The sequence below is a fragment of the Limanda limanda genome, chromosome 21 (genome assembly GCF_963576545.1).
Source record: "Limanda limanda chromosome 21, fLimLim1.1, whole genome shotgun sequence".
Lineage (NCBI taxonomy): Eukaryota > Metazoa > Chordata > Actinopteri > Pleuronectiformes > Pleuronectidae > Limanda > Limanda limanda.
In genome coordinates, this window is record NC_083656.1 from 7090129 (window position 1) to 7112559 (window position 22431).

Consider the following 22431-nt stretch of genomic DNA (forward strand, 5'->3'; position numbering starts at 1 on the left):
CTGTGTGAGCGGATTCTGAAGCATTTCCAGCTCTGAGACTCATTGATGGGGAGTGAATTCAGAGGAAAGTTCATTTTATGAAGGCGTCACTCTTTTTGAATCGTTCCCTGAGGGAGAAAGAAAAAACGCCAGCCAATGGAGAAATTGAGATTGATCTCACTGGATTGATTTTTTTCTTTTCACAGCTCCGATTTTTAAACTTTAAATCTGAAGGCCAGTATCAGATTGTTGTACATCTCTACTATTAAACATCAAAACCAGCAACACCAGACCTATGGATTTAAGCTGCTGGGCCACCATAGGTCAAAATGAAGAATTCTGCCCTTTTCGAAAAGATAAAAGCAGAATGGAGGGCCTGGCGGGGTTGCTTTAAAAAAAAATAAAATAAAAGAGCTCAAGGGTTATACAGTTTCCAGCACAAAAGCTTAAAATCCAACAACATACATCCTTAATGTCAGACTGCAGTAAAATGATTTATCATGTTGCAGAATTCATTTACAGCAACAAAGCATAAGGAGGGAGCATGAAGCACACCTGGTGAATTCTAGTAGTTTGCTGCGTGTCCTCCACATGCATCTTAAATGTTCTGGGAATACACTCATCAAAAGAGCCGGTATAATACCAGAGAGATTCTAGAAATGAATACTAAGTTAACGACAAAAGGCAAGAGTGAAAACCAATTAACGTTTCCACAATGACGGACTGATTTTGTGGAGAATACAAGCTGGAGCCTTTCACGGTTGTGATAAGGCCGGGCATGCCGTGTATTGCTTTGCAACTTGATTAATTTGGCAAGTGAGCGCGTGAATTATCTGTTCTTTTGAATACGGCATTTTGTTCCCTTCATTGGATTCTATAAAAAGGAAGGTGTCGTCCTGCCTCTGAGGCATACTCCACACCTGAGCCGGTCACTTTGTCCTTTTCAAAGATCACTGCCTGCACCTCAAGGCGTGGTTCTTCAGAATAGAAAAATAAATCTAAATGTAAGAAAAAGAAAAAGAAAATTGTGTCCGAAAGGTGAAAAATTACAAGTAGCAGGTATTAAATGTTGATGACGTCGGAATGGTCGAGTGGTTTTGTGTCAGCTGAAACACCCTGAGCCCGCCAAAAGATTTGACTCATACATATTATTAATATGAGTAAATTCTAAAGTGAAATATTCATTAAAGTTACCTTGTCGGATTTCCATAACTCTGCTCTACTCATTAGCGAGACAGCTTTCAAGGGTAAACTACAACCTGATATGGACCCCTAATCACAGCGGCGCTCTTTTATCTGTAGCTTTGGTGGAAACTATTAAGAGTCCAAACTTTGAAATGAACAAGGGACAATCAAGGTGACCAGGGGCTTAAGAGAAGGATAATCTTATTACAGCGATCAATGACGGCTGATTGGGCTTTTAGAAGGAACGAGCGGGATGTGAGACTACGCCAAGTCTGGAGAGGGACATGTGAGAAATACGTGGTGAGTGGTGCTTTCCTTTTTCTTTTTTAAATCGTTGAAAACATTTGAACAAAGTAGAAATTCAAGCTGACCTAAAAGAGAAGTTCAGAAGCCGAGTTATTCCAATGGAAACAATGTGAGCATGTAAAATTGACAAGGTAGAAGCTTGGTATAGAAACATGATATATTTGCAAAAAAATGGTTGAGTTCAAATAACGGATTTCGTAAACTTGCGAATCCTGAGGAGATATTAGCTGTATTTTTAGAAAAAAAAAGTGTATTGGATTACATATAAATCATTGACTACTCATTTTAACCAATGGGTGTGTTACTCATGAGGATGCATCCTCTGAGAGCCATGAGCCTGTAATTGTGACAGATCTAGTGGGTGTTGAATTATGTTCTATGTTCAATGCTCGATGTGATAGAGGATCACCAAAGTCAGTTCGATTCACCCTCTGGGGACCATGAATGTCAGAATAAAAGGTAATCATCGCAGCGATTTCAGTGTGGACCAAAGTGATATTTTCCCCCATAGAGCCATTAACTTTCCATTATGGTCAACACAGAAGAGCATTTAGATCCATCACTATTTCATCCTTCTCTCACACAGCCGGCAGGTTTAAGTCATCAGTTCCGAACTGGCGACCGCTGTTAACCAGCGTCATTCCCAGTACAACCTCCGTGGGCTAACGATAGCTTTTAATAACCAGATAAAGGGTGAGGGTTCGTGCTTATTGCAAAAACCGTTGCTCAATAACACTCTCGAGTGCTTTCAGAGTGCCGGTAAAACGTCAGCACTCAACACAATGGTCAGTGTGTACGAGGTGCGCCTCTGGGCCTGTATGTACGAGCGTGTGAGAGAGATAAAAAAAGAGAAAATTAGATACACCCACGTGTTTGTGTGTAAAACATCTCCGTGTAGCCGTCATGTGAAATGTCAGCGCCCCCTCCCTCCCGCTACCCCCACAGGTATTTCAGAGAGGTCAGACCTCCACTTCCTCCGTGGCATTTACAGCCGCTTTCATCGCTGTGGCCGCCACTCGGGATCCAAGTATCGTCACCTGTTCTTTGCTAAAATGAGTCAAACACAGCAGCCGCACCTTTGGAACCCTGTCCTTTCAACCACCAACCAATAAGGAAAGCTCTTATCCGATTAGTGCATTGGTGTGGTGAAAGATAAGCTTCCTACGATCAAATCAATACCAGAAATTACACAGAATTATATACGATGACAGCTTGGCCACGTGTGCATACTAATGTCAAATGTGTTACAGCACGTTAAATTATCTGGAGAGACCAGCTTATATAAACTCATTGTTTTTTAAACAAAGACAACCCAAAAGTGATAACACAGATTTCACACCAATAAAAGCCAATACATTTTTTTTTTTTTAACTACATCAGTATATGGAACTTGGCTTGATCAGTGTTTCATTAAGACTCATTCATTCGATGCCCTTACGTCACATGGGAGCTTGTGAGCATGAGATGGCCCCCGGCCCAAATCCATCCATCTCTTATTTGGACAAGTCTCATAAGTACATTGACAAGCTCTTCTAAATTATGTTCAGTGACGAGCCAATCAAATCACTGATGAGAAAATAACCAAATCAGTTCATCTAGTGTCGCACAAGTGAGCAATCACAAATGTCAATAATATCTCCAAAACTCTTGTGAAGCTAAATAAAGAAATAGATTCTTGTGCCAGATGTTTCTACAAAGTTACAATACTAACAGAATAAAATCTATATGGTGCAGAAAGTTAAAAAATATCTTTCCATCAGTTACATTGTGAGCATATTCTTTATGTTAGATTATATCAAACTTGATTTATATAGCTTTCTCTTTCACTGACTGAATATCAAACCTTTTGAAGCTCAGCAATGTTCAATATGAAATTATTATAGAAACTATTATAGCCTTCTCCTAAATGGATTAATAAATATGTATTATTTTATAACTAATATTTGTAATGGGTGCAAACAGGCCTACGTCAACATAATGAATATCTAATTGTGAACATTGTTGTAGTTATTTGTAGTTGTTCAACCTTGTAGCTAATAACTCTGTTATTACTAAAACCAACCACATATTGTGTTTAACAAGGTGAAATCCTCTCTCCAACACTGTTTGCAATAAATGATCTGTATATAGTCTGGTGTGTATGAAGGTAAATCTTTTATTTCACTGTGATTTTGCTTGTACTTCAAAGCCTAAATATACCCTATATACAGCCATTCACTTTGATCAAAGGAGCAGTAGTAACGAAACAACCTAATGATTTGTTTATAAATAAACGAGTAGATTGTTACTATTTCAGAAATGACCAAAACAGATAATTCTCCAGAAAAACAACTTGCAAAGCAGGGGAGCCTACAATAGTGCAGAAAAACACCCTGGAGGCTGGTGAGAGCTTTCAGGAAAAGGTTACAAACACACAGCTTCTCTTTATGATGTCCTATCTTAAGTAGGGCACCTGGAAATGCCACAGGAAATAAAATGAAACAAAATATTAAAAAAATGCATCTATTGTATGAGAATATTAAGCTAAATGATGAAGAGGGTGGGTAGAGATCTGTGATAAACAGAGTTCAATATTAAAATAAATAAATGTTGATAATTTATTATCACTTAAGCTGAATACAAATTAAAATATAATAATACAAGCATTTTAGCTTCTGGACCCTTTTGTATATATTAAGTATTGATTGAGTGAATAATTCATAGAGGAATTGACCTGAAAACAAAGCTTTCACATCTTCTAAAATAAAGGGAGTATTTTTTCCTTCACCTGAAAATAAGAGATGGGGGTTTTCATTTGACTATTTATTTATTTCCGTGAGAAGGACAGAGACAAACAGACGACAGGAAAGCCAAGAGCGGACACCAAAAAAAGTGAGCAGAATTTTAATGACAGGAGGCCATCTGTCTGCATTAATTTTTATTGACTTTAATTCTTTAGATAGGCGCCAGTCGAAGTCGCGGTAGCCATCATTCTTGTTTATTTTCATATATCAATTAGAGGATATAAAAATTCCCATCCAATGATTATCAATGTCATCCCCAAAGGGAGAATAAATTCTGGAGCACTTTATGGGTACACTGCAGGTCACAAGGCTGGATGTGCACCGAATGAAAACCTCCCGCTCTGATGTGTCATGCAGAATGGAGGATTCACCGTGCGGAGGAGGAGAATGACGGGCAGCTCCCACAGAACCCAGCGACCAACCTGAGCAGTCTGGGCTGAGGGCGGTCGTGGGGATTTGCATTCGTTTTCTCCCCTCCTCAATTTCCTGCACGGCCTCTTTCTCACCCCCTTCTTTAATTTCTACTGCCAATCATCTCATCATTCACTCCTTTTCATCCTAGTCTTTTCTCAGGCCCATCTTTCAAACCATCACTGAATACTAATGTTTCCCTCTACCCCACCCCCCCTCTCCTAAGTCATTCACGGTATCTCTCCTTGCCTCCGTCTACCCATCTCCTCCGAGTCCACTTAATTAAATCCCACAATTCATCTGTAATATCATCTTTACTTTCAACAATATTCACTCCTGCATTTGCTGATTGAATAAATCATCAAGTTCCAACTCTTCATACGTCTTACGTGTGTTTTCCATTAGCAGATACAAACCCTCTCTCAAATCATCTAAGAAATAACGATGTTCACATTGGAGGGATCAGCTGACCGACCTGCTAGTTATTAGCTGATGTTTTCCAACAACCTGATCCTGATGATGGTTTTAAAGTTTAAACTCAAAGACTGAATAAGCAGAAATTGAGCTTTTCTGTAAAACACTGCTCTCATCAACACTAGCTTTTCCCCCGAACTAATCAAAGGTCAGACACCAGTTGATCTCTTTAGAACTTTGTCTCCAATCTGTTTGGATGGCGACTCAAGTGTTTGCTTTGAGGCCCTAGTTGCAAACTGGCTAACATCTTTGGCTGTCAATAAAAAAACATTGGTCCTGGTGCACAATTACAGTTTATAGATAACCACGATTAGAACAGACAACCTTGCTTCCTGCTTACCTCCTTACCACTGACCATCAAATAAAAAGCTACATCTAAAAATAAACCATCTTTTTATGTAAGCAAAGACTGATGATTGAGCGCTTTAGCTGCAAAATATAGGACCAAATTGAACACAACCTAACACAAAATGCACTGGACCATGCTCAATCAATTCATAAGTGTAATCTTTTATATGAAATGTTCAAAAGATAATGGATTAGGGATGAAAAGTGCTCATGTTTTCTGATAGACACTTTCTCCAAAGGGGTAATTGGAGGTGAAATAATCCTTGCACAGCATCTCACGTGTGAGCAGCAGATATTGGAGGGACTTACTTCTCTCCGTCGTGACGCCCAGCAGGTCTGTTTGATCTTCCACACGACCGCTGCCACCAGGAGGAGCGACAGAAAGCAACTGGAAGGAAAGATGGGAGACAAAATTAGATTATAAACTCTCCTGTAGGAAAAAGAGAACACGTTTGACAAAATGAAAGCAGTTGGATTGTTACACATGGGTCTGGTGTTGAGAAGCCATTTCATTAGAATCAATGTTTTCATTTTTGTGTATTTCCCCCCTTCTTGAATATATAAAAATAACTAAAAGTATTCAAAGATTCCTACTAACTTTAAAGATACGACAAAACAGGGGAGATGACATGAAGCGTTTCCACATTCCTTTCTCAGAAGACAGAATATTTTTGGCCGATTACCTCAATTAATAACCCAGAAGTACAATCATTAGTCAAAGGAAATCCAGCAAAGCCCGAGCGCTGCTGGGATAGAAAACTATGACTGATCGAGAGCTTCCACTTCATTATCCCGGTGACAGATGAGACTGTGAAGAGTTTGATGTGCTACAGAGGCTTTCTGTACTTTTTTTAAGAGCTTGTCAGAGCAACATGTGGAACTTGAACAAGTGATTTAAAAGGTAGCTATTTTATACGACATTTAATTAATTCCTGATCGGGAAAGCTAATGACATTCGTAGTATATTAAGCCAGTTTGATTTTAAGGTATTATGAGCAAAGAAAAATATCAAGGGGAAAAAAATGAAAGGTCAAATAGAGGCGACAGTTAACAAAATCAGCAAAAACCTTCAACAAAGAAAAAACCTTCAACAAAATTTTGTAGACCAAGAATAAAAGAGCATCTTTTATCATTTCCTTTTAATTAATCATTCCTCGCTGTGTCACAGGGGAGGATGACTCTGTTCCTTGTGCTCAGGAACAATCCTACAAGGATGTGAAACACACACTGTAACCTGACCAGTGAGCCCTTGTCTTCTGGGACGTGCCACACTCTAAAAGGGGGAGAATGCTCCAAGATCGACATTTCACCAGAGACGTGTGACTAGCTCTGATTTCATGGCCCCACTTGTTTGATATTTTAAACCGGAGTAGCCTTTCAGCTTTCGCCTGCCGCACCTGATTGATCCATTCACCGGGATCTTTGGAGAAGGCGATAAGGCCCGAGAGGAACGTGATAACACTCGTGAACGTATGATTGAAGCAAAGAGGTGACAAGTTCTAAAGAACCTTAAAAGGAGACGTGGGGATAAAAGCATCGTCATCGGAAGCAGAATTTCATTCTTTTAGGGATGGGTGGGGGGATGAAGGTGGGCACAGAAGTGAAAAATCCCCAGACTGATGTTTGGAGCTTAAATCTCCTTTGCTGCTGCTTCTTTTCCAGCTGTGAATATTTACACATTCATTCATCTTCTCGCTCCCAAGGGTGTTGAAGGACAAAAATAAACATTTACAAACAGAAGCTCAGGTTCTCTACAAGTTAATACAAATATGAGCTTCGTTAGCTCGAGGACAAGTTGGTGGAAATTATCACCGAGGGAAAACAATCAATAACATCTATAAGTGCTTTCCACAGACTGCTCAGAATAAAGCAACGTTCCAAAAGAAGCTCTGTAAAAATCTAACTGAAGCTGCTGCATAAGATAAAGAAGACATGTTAAATATTGATTGTAAGATTCATAAAAAGAAATGTGCTGCACATGGTTTCAAAACAGGAATCATAATCTAACTACATTACAACTTCAAGCAGCACGTGCAAGTTGTGAAGCGATGTGGGAAAAGAGGAAAAATATTTGGTGTCTGAAAACGTGTTAAAAAAAAAAAAAAGGTGAAGCAATGTTTGAATAACCAGACAAAAGAAAACGAGCTTGTTCTCAGTCGTGGCGTCATTTCTTCTCCCTCTATCTCTCGCACAAGAAGGTCTCGAAATCCTGTGGGGTGATTTGACATTTTGTCATCAGGCTGATTATGTTTCCTGCAGGTTCGTCCCTCCTCAAACCTCCGACACGCACCGACACACACACGTTGACACACAACTGCTTGTGAATGCATCAGGGCCCTTTTTTCCTGAGTTTATGGGTCAGTGAGAACCGGACGACAAGGACAACAGACAAAGACTCCGGAAAATTTGTATAACCTGCACGACAATGGGGAAAAAACAAAAGAAGCCGAAAGATACAGTGAATGCTAATGAAGCACATAAATGGAAAAGGCTAAAGAGAGAGCTGGGATTCATGTCCCTTGAATTTAGAAAGTATCAGAATTCAATCAATTGAAATTAAATCAATTCTCAGAAGGACAAACAACTAGAAGTCGTATCCAGAGGAAAAACTTTTGGTGTCTCTCAATCAAATATGTCGCCCTGTGTCTGCGGTGTGACCTCACAAAAACTGGTTCCCACATTTTAGCAAAAAATAACCTCTGTCTCTCTCCCCTTCCCTTGCAAGAATTCCTGATTTGGGCTGTTCAACGGTAATTTGATCAGATGCAGGCAGACGATAACCGAGTGTGTGACAGCTTTGCAGGGAAAGTTATTGTGGACTGGGCAATGATGGGCAGGTGCCTCGGGCAAAGACTGTCTTCAATTCCTTCCCCTGACACCTACGCAGATAGTGTGAGTCCATCAGCTACTCCGGGCAGCACACCTTGAAATGAGATGAACCCACACAGATACACAGGTACACAAAGCACCCTGGCTTATGTCAGGTTGTGTATGAAAAAACTATTGTCTCTCAAACTGACATCGGCTTAATGATTTAAAACAAGTCACGGAGGAGAAGTAAAAAAAAAAGTGATTTGTTCTTGTGTCTCGTTTCCAAATCTAAGAACAACCAGCTTCATAGTGTGATATTCAGGCAAATAAAAGCAAATTCTTCACTATTTTATGGCTTGTTGCAAGAGTAGCATTGTGGATTATGGAACTGTAGAAATTATCATGATGCCAAATTGTTAATTTTTCACCTACTGCGTCTCTTTATGATTATTTCTTTTGAATGGGAGGGTAAAGGGACAGTTAAAACATGGAGAATAAGCCAATTTAACACCAGCACTCTGATATGATTAAAACATGCTTATACACCAGAATTGCAGGCATTGTGAGGCTGATCCTTTCAGAGGGTCTGGCTTCAATTAATCCATTCAAGTGTGCCAACATCTAACTTAAAGCATACATCTTTCAATTATACGTGCATCCTCTAAATTTACTCTGACCCTGCTGTGCTTTTCAGACAGCTTAATTGACTCATTTTAAACGTTTGAATGAGAGAAAGATTTCCATCGCTGCTCAGAGGATGAAAAATCATCAAGAGCCGTCATACTCTCGCTCGCCCACGCCATCTCTTTGGATGCTACTTGTAGAGCAATATGCACCTATTTTTAATGGTTACTGGCAGTTCATTCACAGCTTGAAAAAAAAAGGGGAAATCACTACCTTGAAGAGACAAGAAGCATTTACATGGACTCTGGTTAGAAGAACTGGTCCAGCAGGCTCAAGTAACTCAATAAGCCCCGAGAGACAAGCGGAGAATGAAGAGGGAGGGGGATCAAATTCTGGATTGTGGCCTCTTGACTGTGTGTATTTCTCAGTTGTGTAAATGTTTAATGCACTTACCTGAAAAACGTCACAAAGAACTGGACCAGGTCCATGATACTGTTGTGTTGGGAGAAGGCGATCTATTAGAGCGAAAGGAGACAAAAACTTATTATTAAAAGACGAAATGTTGACCTTTTTAGATTGGTCCCATCCACTAATGTGGAGGAGGAGGGGTTAATGAACTTCTGTGAACTCCTTGGATATTTGTGCCTCATGTAATAACTGAGCTCTCCCAGTTGACCAGGGACATTACGATGGGGTTAACGTGATAAGGTGTGGACAGGTCAGGTCTGCTGGAAGAGCCAAGTGCACTTAATGAAAGGTCACCAGCAAGATTATCAGGAGGATCTTCCATTAGAGCTTCTGCCGGTGTAAAAAAAAAAATGCAGTGAAATGGTAGAAAGTCGTCTGTTTGCAAACTATACAACATTTAAAGTGAATTGATTTTCAATAAGTTTGAAAATGATCTGGATAGCTTTAGTGAGAATTAAAGGTTGACACAGTTAATATCATTCTAATCCAAAGAAAGATGAATAAGCAGTAATTGATTCCTGTAGATTTTAATTAAGTTCTTGTTTATAGCTCCAGTTAAAAAGATTAAAAAAAACAGTAACGACAGAGAGAAAATCCCAATCCGATATAATTGCAGGACAGATTAAACTATCCACTACCACTGGGCTTCAAATTAGCTTATCTGCAAAAAAAACGTATGGCGTAAATCTGGTGCACGTCTGTGAAGTGGCTGGGAAATATATTTTACTTTCATTAAATGAGCTATTACACACACTCCTGGCAGCTAAATCATATCTGATGGGCCTCATCATAGTGACACGTCATTATCTACTGTGGGTGCTTAGAAGGCATTAAGCCCCGAGAGCATTCAGACGCACAAACACAACGTCATCCGCTGCAGTGTTCAGTCTCCTCTGATTGATACCACAAAGGGTAGCCGGGTGCAAACTGTGCTTTCTGAAGTGAGGATTCTTTTCATCGTGTTTGGGGCGTTGGACGATGATTAGGCACAACTTTTTAAAAGAGGAAAGATTCAGCCGATGTCGCGCTGAAACAACGGCAGAGGTCATGATTTATTTATGCAATAAGACTTTCCTCTTATGAATACATTCATCATATTTAAGTGATAAGCCAGAGTTGAATATGTTGTCCTCTAGGGGTCTCTCAGTCAAAACAGTAACCCATGGAATAGCGCCGGGATTGTTAAGAGCTGTTATCTTCTGCAACACTGCTGATGAAAATCACGCGACTCGGGAGAAAATCAGGTTGAAGGATGAGGTAACGTATTAAAGTTTTATTCATATTACGCAGCGAACGGCAAATGAATAATCCTGCATTACAGGTGACCAGTCCAAACAGTGGGAGAAAATCAAAAACTGACGAGCACGGAAACTTCCTGTTCTGGGGTTTGAACATTGTTGAAAACACTTTGGATAATCCAAGTACACAAGTCAACAAAATATAATACATAGTTCTAGAATGAAGAATGAACATTTCTTCAAATTATATATTTAAGGTTATGCAGCAGGATTGAGTCTTCACTGGACTTATCCGTGTTTGCAACCTTCACAAACCCATGTTAGACTTTTTGTAAAGATTTGGAATCACTGATCTGAGAAGAAATGCTCGCTGACATGGCTAACGTGACTCAAAAAGGACACTTCACATATATTTCACTCCTTTTTAACATGTGGGAACAATTTCTATTTAGCGCCGGCACTTCTGCTTTTCACATAAGATGAGGTCAAAGCAATATATCTGGGGTTAATTTGATTTCTATTCATCGATCTCATAGGTTGAGAACGTTCTTCTATTACATGTGGACTTTTATCACATGGAGCAGTCTCTTGGATAACAATTATCCTGATAGGTGATGATGTCACAGCTATCCATTTTAAACCCTCGGACATTTAATATAAAAAGGTTCACAGGTGCGGCCTTGAATTCTGCCCTTATCTCATCTGTGTCTACGCTCTCTCCCCTGCATCATAAAGACAAACATGTGGAGACCTGATCCCGTTACAGGAGCTGTTTGCTCTAACAGCTCAGGCTGCTCCATAATAAATAACAGACTGCTGGCCAGGTAATCTAATAGAAAACTATTACCAGGCCACCTCCATAGATGGACTGACCCCACAGACACTATCAGCCCAGCACGGTCCGAGCATCTACCATGTGAGAGGAAGGGACGGAACAAATGTGAAAATCAATATGTGGGAGCGGGCTAATTAGCAAAAAGGCTATTTTGTGATGTTATTAGAAATTATAACTGCATCTATCAAATTTCTCAATAAAAGCTTTTTGCTTTTTGCTGAGACCTGGAGTTTTAGAAAGGTTGCAGGCACCACAGGCTGATGGATCGTTTTTATTGTCTTTAAAAGAGAACTTGAACTGGCAAAATAAATATAAATATAACTTGTTTTAAGAAATAAAAGTGTTTGTAGAGCTGCAACTAACAATTCAAATTACTTTCATGAATTATTAAACATGATGTATAAAACTTGGTGTAACTGTCCCCATTTAATATACCTTATATTACTAGACAGTGACAGGAGTTAAATGTATCCAGATGTTAAATAATCTATCAAAGTGCCAAACACATCCTATGTTTGAGAAATTAATTATTATTTAACCTTTGGAATTAAAATAAACTTAAGTGATGTTTACTTAAATTGCGGCCAGTTATCGCCGTTAATCAACCTGTCTGCATACGGGAAGAAGAGATGAGTACAGACTAAATTTCCTTTGTCAAAGTCACAGCTCTGACGAGCAGCAGCCTGCTCTCCTCCCATTACCTCCGTGATTTTGTTTTGAAGTCTCTGCACGTTGCTCTGAGTCTGTCATTTTGTTGCAGTCACTGAAATTAGCGCTGTGTGTCCTAAAGCCCCATTTGTTTTTATTGCCTTACCAAGGGTTTTCCTGACAACAGATTAATTGTTTTCCTGCAAATCTAAAACAGCATATGGCATTTATTTCTCACAGTGTTATAATTCCCCCCCCTCCCCCATACACCACATCAAAACCTTGATTTCCTCCTTTCAGCGGGACCAGAAAAGGTTAAACGGTGCTTTGCTTCCGCCTGCTAAAAAACAGCTGTGCACCTCTCCGTGCTAACCATCGGTCATTAAACCTGTAATTAGAATAAAGTGCACTTGAAATCACCCTGAGCAACAACAGAGCTCTGCATCTGCAAAGATGGCTGCTCCCGCTCTCTTTATGTGTAGAACTGGGACCCATTGTTACAGCCACCAAGGAGTTCAGGTTTCCATCGCCGTTTATCTGTCTGTTAGCAGGTTTACACAAAAACTACTGAACGGATTTTATTGAAACTTGATGGAGGGGTGGGTTTGTGGGTCAGGAAAGAACCCTTTAACTTTTGTAGCAGATTTGATTGAAGGGGCGAATCCGGGAATGTGTCTGACCTCAATATATGTAAATGCAATATGGAGATAAAGAATATCACTCTAGTTTATAAAATGGGATCTGTTTTGAAGACTGTATATGTAGTGAGAAGTCTGTGATACCACACGAGACAGAAACAACTTGATCCCTGCGTTATTGGCCGCATAAGAGTCGGTTGAGGGTCAGAGGCTCAGTCCTTACCTGGATCTTGATGGGCCATGAGAAGTTACTGACATAGACATAGAAGGTGATGTTTGGGTTGCTTCTGAAGGTGAACTTCTCACAGGAGAAACTGTCTCTGTATTCCTTGATGTTGGTTTTGGACACGATGGGCACCTCTTCTCCAGAAATGGTTCCGGCTGTTGAGGCAAAAGAGGCCACATGTTCAGCACACTGCTCAGTGATCTCACCTACTGCACATTCTGAGCAGAAATCACACCGGATCGGCTGCAACGTATTATTATGAATCCATTAGTGGGTTGATCAAGCCAGTTGACACAACAGGGAAGCTCTCATCTCAATTATTATGAAGTCTGAAGTGCATTAAACATATTTTTCAGTTGACCTAAAACGGTGGAGCTTTATTAAATAATTACACACGAAATCCATGTTCTACTGTTAATTAGACACGGATGTGAAAAGCACAGCTTGAGACAGGAACTGAAACGCTGCCGTCTGGGGGTCACGACTGAGTCACACTGGCACTTATTCATCACTTGAATACATATCACACACTGCATTAGTTTATTTGACACCAAGAATTTAGCATTCGGGACAGAAGGCAGATGGCTCTAAGAGCAAAAGCTGCAAAGATGAGCTGTTTACCACAAGTCCGTTTCCATGAGTGCAGTTAAAAGATGATAGTTAAAATGTGTAACTTCTGGGATATTAGATAACAAGATTTCAAGAGAATAAAATATATTTTCACTGAATTAAATACTACACGGTCAAATTCAGGAGCCAACTTGAAGACTGTCTTGTTAAAATACAATTCCTAACAACCATATTGAGATAAATCTATAAAATTTTCCGAGCAAACTCCTTAAATAAAGTTTATTTTCCTCGATGTTTCAAGTAATTTCTCATTCTTCCTCGTGTCAGTGAGTCCTCAACATTGACATTCCAACCCACAACTCGGAAACAAAAGAAGTGAAAATGACAGCTTGAGTGTGGCTATGTGAGCGTGTTTATCTTAATTGAAATCACCCTGTACCCCCCCCACCCCCCCCAACCACCCAAAGGCGCCGCACGCTCTCGTCAATTGTGAAGAGGCTCCTGTTCCTTCTGAGACACAATATCTTTTAAAGGAGACCCGGCTTCAAATATTAATGACGGTGCGCCGCAAAGGTTGAGGTGACGGAGAGGCGCAGAAGAGTTTAGAGTGTTTTAGTGGTTGGACAATGTCTGTGTGTGGTTGGGGGGGGACGGAGCAAGTGGCAGATGACTTGAGAGAGAAGGGAGGGAACGTGATAAACAGTGGCACTGGACCACTGCAGTGTCCTTGGGTGTCTGGTCTCAGCGGACCTATAATATCCACTCAACAGTGACACAGGACTCACTAGCAAGAGAGGCTGCGTTATAGGTCCTGCTTTACCTACTGACTTAATGACGACTTTAATTAACAAAAAACAAAGAAGGAGCTAAAGCAAATTTTGCCTGAATGGCTTTTATCAGTATTTCAATGAGTATTGTGGAAGAAGGTGATTAGATTCACAATAATTTAGCATAAAGACGACAATAAATATGGACAGTTTATCTAATCAGTCTAATGTCTGACTGGTCTGTGCAAATAAACCAGTGCTGATGAAAATGACTTCCTAAATATGCTTGGGCTAAATTACTAGCATTTGATTTTATGTGGAAATGGAAAATTATGCCTTGGGGTTGTGGGTGTGAATCCCTGCTCGGTGACCTTTCAATGCTAAAAAACATATTCTGGGTAATTTGGTGCAATTGTCCCAAAAATGACTTCAGTCTTGAGACACCTTAAATTTGACATCTTATGATTTCAATCCCAACTAGGGCTACGTTGTAGCACTGACGGGCCCGAGCACACGCAGTTGGAAGCCTGTTGCGGTTAGTGGAGGAACGCTTCACTTCCTGCGTCTGTCAAGCACCGTTGACAGATGCTCACTTATCACGCATTACGGTCCACCCGATCAAGTTAGACCCCATCGTGAAAACTTTATCTAAATTGAATTTAGTTTGAAAACGAGGCTTACCTTCTTTTGGGAGTAGGTGGTGCTATCCATATCACTATATTAGACTAATAGATCTGTTCAGGTCAAAAACACTCTTTTCTCTCTTCAGATCGTATAAATCTTTCATCTTTGCATCTAAGATATCAAAGGATTCTAACATCACTGACACTGTGACATTAAAGCCAACTGACAACAAAGAATGTTTGCTTAATGAATCCTTTGAAATGTTCTTTTATATATACAGCTCATTAGATTTGTTGCCGTGAACATGTTTAACACTTAACTTGCTTTACTGTGACTGGAATCAATAAATGAAATATGTCAGAAGGAGAAAAACAGAGCAAGACATTTCTACAATAAAATTGTAAAATTAGGTGAAAGTACCTGTTGATCCCACTGACCAGGTGATATTGAGGTTGAAGTTGTTGGATGCGTTAATGGACATGTCCAAGTTCTTGTTTGCCTGTCGATGAAGAACATAAAAAAAACCTCAGACTTTAAATGCTGCAGCAGATTTAACAGAGAGCTGCACTCGCGTCACGTCTTCAAACAAGAGCAGCAATTTATGTTGTTGCTGCTTCTGTTTCCGGACAAAGAACTTTGATTTGTGAAAATTGTTACCTGCTCAGGTGAGGCCATGAAGTTAATGGCGGTGTAGTGATTGTCATCTTCTTGGATGAGACTGAAGGTGAACTGGTAGTCGATCAGGAGATTGTCTATTTAGATAAATCAGACAGGAAAAGATGTTGTATCTCACACAAGAAGGAGAAGCAACTTTCTGAGGGCGTGTACACAAGCCGAGCTGCCGGCATTAGCTTACACTTCTAGAGCCCGAAGTGATGAGATACAAATACAAATGTGTGATCAGGAGAAACTTCACAGTCTGTCAAGTGATATGAAAATGTCTGTAATCAAATCCAGTGACTGCGGTCGGGGGGGAACAATTTTCTCATCAAGCAGACGACAAGTACGAATACCTGAACATGACAATTACCTACAAGATTAATTAGGTAGTTCATTGATAATTAATGGTAGATTGTCACAATGACATTCATAATTTCCCACAATGTAAATGAAGAATCTATGAACAATTAATATTTAGATACAAAATATATATAACATCTTTAATGTATTCTGTGTTATTTGTTCAAAGCTCAAAGAGTTACATTGAGAGGGCGGATACTTCACACAGTGAGGAAATTTGATAATGTCACAATGGCGGCTGCATGTTAATCCGTGGTCAGCGGCCTTTCGGATGGTGTGAGGGGCGTCGTGTTTACAGTCCTGGGTGACAGAGCTCAAGAAGAAGTCCCAGTGGCGCACAGAGGTTAAAACAAGCTTCAGGGTTTTGGTTTGCCCGTCTTCCGCTCGTCGAGCCTGGTGTCAGGCTGTGGCATTTCAAAAAAAAAGGGGACAAAACCTTGGCAGGGGCTGTGTTGTCAGTAGCAGAGTGTTGAAACGCAGATAACGAATCACCTCGTACCGCAGCACCGTGAAGGACACGGCATCATCATGCAAAATCAACACACACAGCACAAACACCGGCACGTACAGTATACACAGGAATACAGGAGCAGATGTGCGACCAGCTCGACACCGGGGGCAGACTTAATGTATCTTCCTCTTTTCATTATGCAGCTTTTTTTAAATTGCTTGCATTGATAGATTTTTTCCTGTCACTCGACAAGTGAAACTGCCAATTAGTCAAGTTCCTAAATGAATGAATGAGTAGGCGGATGATTCGAGTGAGTGAGAAGACAAGTGGAGAGTTTTTACTCCTCCGTCTCCTTGATTACTTCAATCACTCACTCCTTCTGATGCACTTGACATTTTCAAGACAAGTCATTCTGTCGCCGAACAAGCACCCCTGGTGCCAAAGTGCTAAGACGCTCCATCTGCCCTGAGCGGAAGAGTGGAAGTAGTGGAGAAGCGGCGAGAGGCAGAAAGAAAAGCGGCGAGAGAATAGCCAAGAATAATCAAGGAGGGGTGAGTGTGAGGATGAGTGTGTGTGTGTGTGTGTGTGTGCATGTGTTAGTGTATGAGCCGTCTTTCCAGCAAGTAGCTGTCCAGTAGAGAATTACTCACAGTAACAGGTTCCTCTGAGTGGATTGCCAAGGTAACGGTTTTCTGAGTCACATCTGCAGTGAGGAAAAACAGAGAGGAGAGAACAAGATGAAGACGAGTGCTAACAGATTGAGAGGAAGAACGCCTCTTATCGGGGAGCGGTGGACGCCGAGTGCCAGCGCATTAGCTCTCGCTGTTGGCTCCTCGTCAAGTCTCGTACTTCTGACAAAGAAGAAATAATCTGATAGTTTCTGAGTTAATTGGATTTTTGGGGGGGAAGAGAAAAGTTCTGTTTATCAGAGCAACACAGTGACGCAATCACCTGTTCACCGAGCAACAACTCAAAGTATTGGACTAAGTTAATCCGTTGTAGGAAAATGTAGTCTATGGTTTTAAATTCAGGTGATAAATCCAATTTAAGAAGAAACACCAAACAAAATGAGTTATTTTAAAAGGGGGCTGGATTTGATAAATTGTTGGGTCAGGAGTTACAGCGGGTCGTTCACTAAACAGGAGGACGGTGGTTCGATCCCTGGCTCCTCCAGTCAGCATTCCTAAGTAGCAAGCTGAATCCCAAATTGCCCCTGAGGGCTGCGGGCGAGTGTAATAGTAAAAGCGCTGTGTACAGGAGTGCTGTGGGAATGTGTCTTGCACTGCAAAGCTCTTGGAGTGGTCGATACGAAAGCTCCAATACTGTAAATACAATATGATGTTGCTTTATCTTTTTCAAAATGTTACTAATTTCTTTTAATATACAAGATGCTTCCTTAGACATTTTACAAAGGAGCAAACATGGTGTGAAAACTGGAGGATAACAAGGTTGCATTTGCCTATTGTTCATTATGGTTAGATGATAAACTAGATTTAAAGCCTTTGGGAAATGTATAATGAGAGTTGTACATGTTTACAAATGTTATCATTCAAACACACTCATGTGAATACACATATACATTTGTGGATTATTTTACACATTTAAAAAAGGTATGATTAGCAGACATGGACTGAGGTAAAGTTCCATAACTCTCCTTACATACATACAAATAATATTGCTAAAATAAAGGCCCGATACTTGAATATCACCACAGTCTTCACAAATGGAAAATATAAAAATAGTTTCAGATTTCTATTTCATAACTTGGATTAAAGAAAATTCCTGTGATAAGTGTTTCTTGCGCGATATACTCAAACCAATGCAGTTTAACAGTACAAAGAGTTTTCCTACATGAGTGTTACTGTGTTATTGCAGCCAAAAATACTCTGCATTTTAAATTCAGTTGTGACAAAGAAAACAATTTGTCAACATGAACTGTTGTTGTTGTTGTTGAGGGTTAGTGTGTGAGTGTGTCCTTCCAAAGCATTGTTATGTGGAGGAACATAAGGCACCGGACAGCAGCGTCTCCATCTCCTTCTCAACGTTTCTCTCAATGCATTTTAACTGTTTACAATCTGATCTGAACTCGTTTATCTTCACTCTGCTGTCGTTCACCCAATAACCAGGCTGAGTAATATCACACGCGTGCACTGGAACTCCATAAATAAGGTGGAGAAACATTACGATATCTATTATCGCGCCGATTTTCTTTCACAGTTTCCAATTAGACTTGCGAGAAGGAGAATATCAGAGAATGTCACTGAGGAGGAGGTGGCCGTTAGTGATGTTACAGTGCTGGAGTGGGGCGGGCGGGTGGGGGGGGGGTGAGACTGGATTCTAAAATTGGATTCATGAGACAGACGCCATCACCAGTGAAAGTTCTACACAAAAAAACATCAGGCAGATGAGGGGGGAAGGAACACATCTGACTATAAATATCAAAATTCGGAAAACTGTAACTTGACCTTAGATAGTCAATGAAATGTTTGACATATGTCTTGTCGTTTTTAGACATTTTAATGTAGAATTGTTAGATATTATATATTTAAAGCTTGTATAACATTTTGTTGGAGCTGCTCACCCCTCCCAGAGGCTCGTGCATTAATATTATCAACTAATCTAATCATGGTGGATTTTATTGCTGCACGATATATCTAACCAGAGATTCCTGAAGGACAAGCATCAGCAAGCCGGCTGATCTAATGGATGCAGGACGCCGAGCTGCGGAAGAGCCAGATCCCTGTTAAGGTTAAACACGAGGGGCCGGTCTCTTTTACCACGGTACAAAGGACGGAGGAGTAATGGCGCCAACGGCTTTTTGAACCTTACAGAACATCACTCCTGGGGCGTTTGAGCTTCATGGCATTTACAGACGGCAAAAAAAAAAACACACACGTACCCACACGCTCATCATGAAGTGTATGATGCAGCTCCTCTACCCTTTATCTTAATTTAATCTACACCTACATGCATGTGTGCACACATCTGAACTCTAGGCAATAGCCCTGCGCTGTATCTTAATTTGATCTACACTCAACCTGAACCTTTGTCTGTGCTAGTGCACTCTCGGAGATTTAACAGGCAGAATGCACAAACAGACACACGTGAGCGGGAGGAATTCACTATGAACCTACAGAGTCCTTCACACATACGGGGACCGGAGCGAACGCACGCTTGCCGAGCTTAACCCCCGTTACCTCCAGCACGAGAAGAATCCTGAATAATGTACGTATCCAAACGAGCACTATAAAAAGAAACCTTCCCCTCGCCGCTCGTTTGACTCATCGCTGTGACGCAGCGTGGACCTCATCAATTGTTTTTCAAAAACAATTCCATTCTGCACCGATGCACCCTTCACTTCATTACTGCGGCTATTATTCGGTGGTCCTAATGGCATCGGTGGCTGTGGTGCATGCGCGTGTGAAAGCCACGTGTGTGTGTGTGTGTGTGTGTGTGTGTGTGTGTGTGTGTGTGTGTGTGTGTGTGTGTGTGTGTGTGTGTGTGTGTGTGTGTACTTTTTTTGTGTACACTGCTGAGGAGGCAGAGTACCCTTGTGCAGAGGTCTTTGTTTAAGGGTTATTGCCGGGGATGGTGCGAGTGAGTGGCTGACAGAGGTTGTGGGAGACACTGATTACATGTAATGAGATACCAGAAATTACATTACAAGTCGCAAATGACAAACACACCTACTAAAATTTTAGTCAGTGTCCGCACATTCACTAATTGGATCTCACTTTACTATAAATGTGAAAATGCATCTTGATTTTGTGATGAAAGACTTAACTAAAATATTGGTTGTTGATAATGACAACACTAACCTAATGAGAGTCTGTAAATGAGACTGAATTAACAACATATTCTGGTGGTTTATGTTGCTGGCAAAATTCGAAGCTGATAATCAGTAATGGTTTTCAGGAACTATCCTGTATCTGGCTCTGGAGCTCTATGGTCACATCCTCCTTCTAAATGGCTGATGATGATTGGCCTGCTGGTGCCTGGCCTGCTCAGATACCTCACTCTGATTTTGTAGGGTGGAAAATGAGTCGTTTGAATCAACTGTTAGCCACCTGCTATCCGGGTGTTTCGCCCTGCGTGGCACTGTGCTGCTTTCCATCTGGCGGCCGAAATGAATGTGACGTTATGTCGTCTGAGTCAAGTGTCGTTTATTTATCGTCAAAGTCAACAGAAAGCTCGGAGGGCGTTGAAGAGGTCTCATTCCGAACACTTCCCTCCCTCTTCATCATATTCGTCTGTTCTCTCACCCAGTGAGTGTTGTGCATATTTTTCAAGATGCTATCAAGGCTGTGATGTCGGCTCCCTTGTATTTTTCCCAAGTGATGAACTCGGTAAACTTAAAGTGTCACATGGAGGTGAAGCACCGTTCTAACACTGTGCTCGTCACGGCTGAGCACACCTAGAAAGTTTTTGTTTAATCCAGTTAAACAACTGCGCTGAACACAGAAAATGATTATGATACCTTAACCAGGGCTGGATAAAGACAGCTTATATTTATCTGTAGTATTTAACCATTCTTCATCCTCCTTGTCTAGTCTTGTATTTTAATGTCATACTTGTGTAGTTACAGCAATGTTCTTCTGCACACCAGCTAATGTAAACACATGGTTTACATACATTGCATGAAGCCTCTCACATGTTAATCCCACATGTGACAATGTGTAAACTTTTTGTATATTGTCTCTGTGTAGTTCCCATGGGAGCAGGCTGTCGAAGTAAATACAGATAGGGTTGCAAAATTCCGGGAATATTCAAAGTTGGAAACTTTCCATGGGAATTAACGGGAATTAACGGGAATATACGGGAATATACGGGAATTAACGGGAATAAACGGGAATTAACAGGAATCAACTGGAAATTTTGTGGATAATTTATACTAACTGTATTTACCTTGTCATATACAGACATAAATATAAACATTTAGTTTTGTCATAGGCTGATTTGAGCCCTGAGGAAACTTTGGGCACTTGACTATATGCTTCTGCATCGTTGTGTCACTCTTAACATAGGTCTTTGCACAGTATTTGCAAATGTACACAGCCTTTCCTTTTACATTGGATGGGGTGAAATGTCTCCACACATGATATAGTGCATGTGGCATTGTTCTGTAGGATAAGATGAGAAAAAAGTTTGTAAAAAAAACACTAATGCAATGCCAGAGATATAGTTAGCCAAACAATTGGAATCGTCTGTAAACATATTTTACAATTGATGGATAAATGAATGGAAATAGGCTAGATGAACAGATGAACAATCCTCAATCAGCATGCTCATATATTTTCCCCAGTAATATCATTGAAACTTACCTGACTATAGTCCTGCACACTACAGCAGGCCTCAATAGCCCTGCTGTAGAGTGAAGGATGCTGGGAGTTATCTGTGCATGTGATGGAAGAATGCACAGTGGAGGGTTGAAACTCAACGTGCAGTGTGTGCTTCATTCCATACATCTTTAAAATAGAGTCTTGAATGATGTTTTTATTGCTCAGCGTTTAATTTGCGTTTTTTTTTTTTTTTTCCAAAATTCCCAAAATTCCCGAGCTTAACTTCCCATAGAAAGTTTCCGGAAATTTACCGGAAACTTTCCGCCCCTTTGCAACCATAAATACAGACCTCATGTGTCTCATCAGCTCTACAATTTAAACATTGAAGGTAAAACATGCTGTTATTCGTCACAGTTACTAGAAACTTCACTGCATTGCCTCGTGTCTGGGATAGATTTGCTTTAATTCGTTGATTTGCAGATGTGCTTTGGCTGTTTGGTTTTATGTGGGAACCTCGGAGCTCACGTTGTATGAATCCCATTATATCATTAAAATAGAACGGTTCGTGAAAGTCAGTTTGTACCTCTTGTGTATGCTTCTCTCTGGCTTAACCATGTCAGCACTTCACTTCAAAAGAAATGAATTGCAATAATATGCCTAGACATAATTTAACAGACAATCTGATCCATTTTTAAATCTGTCTGTGGCATTTTAAATCCGAATGGTGCATAAAAGAAGCTGTTTTC

At 40.5% G+C, this 22431-nt stretch overlaps 1 protein-coding gene across 1 annotated transcript in view; it reads right to left on the minus strand.

Annotated features, from left to right (window-relative positions):
• atrnl1b (attractin-like 1b) overlaps positions 1–22431 on the minus strand; it is a 53467-nt gene that overhangs the window by 8326 nt on the left and 22710 nt on the right. Inside the window, exons 21-26 of the mRNA XM_061094428.1 lie at positions 17057–17109; positions 15593–15687; positions 15356–15434; positions 12972–13129; positions 9375–9436; positions 5796–5874 (exon numbers count right to left, since the gene is read on the minus strand). Of these exons, the coding sequence (XP_060950411.1) occupies positions 5796–5874; positions 9375–9436; positions 12972–13129; positions 15356–15434; positions 15593–15687; positions 17057–17109 (526 nt within the window). The remainder of the gene's footprint in view (positions 1–5795; positions 5875–9374; positions 9437–12971; positions 13130–15355; positions 15435–15592; positions 15688–17056; positions 17110–22431) is intronic.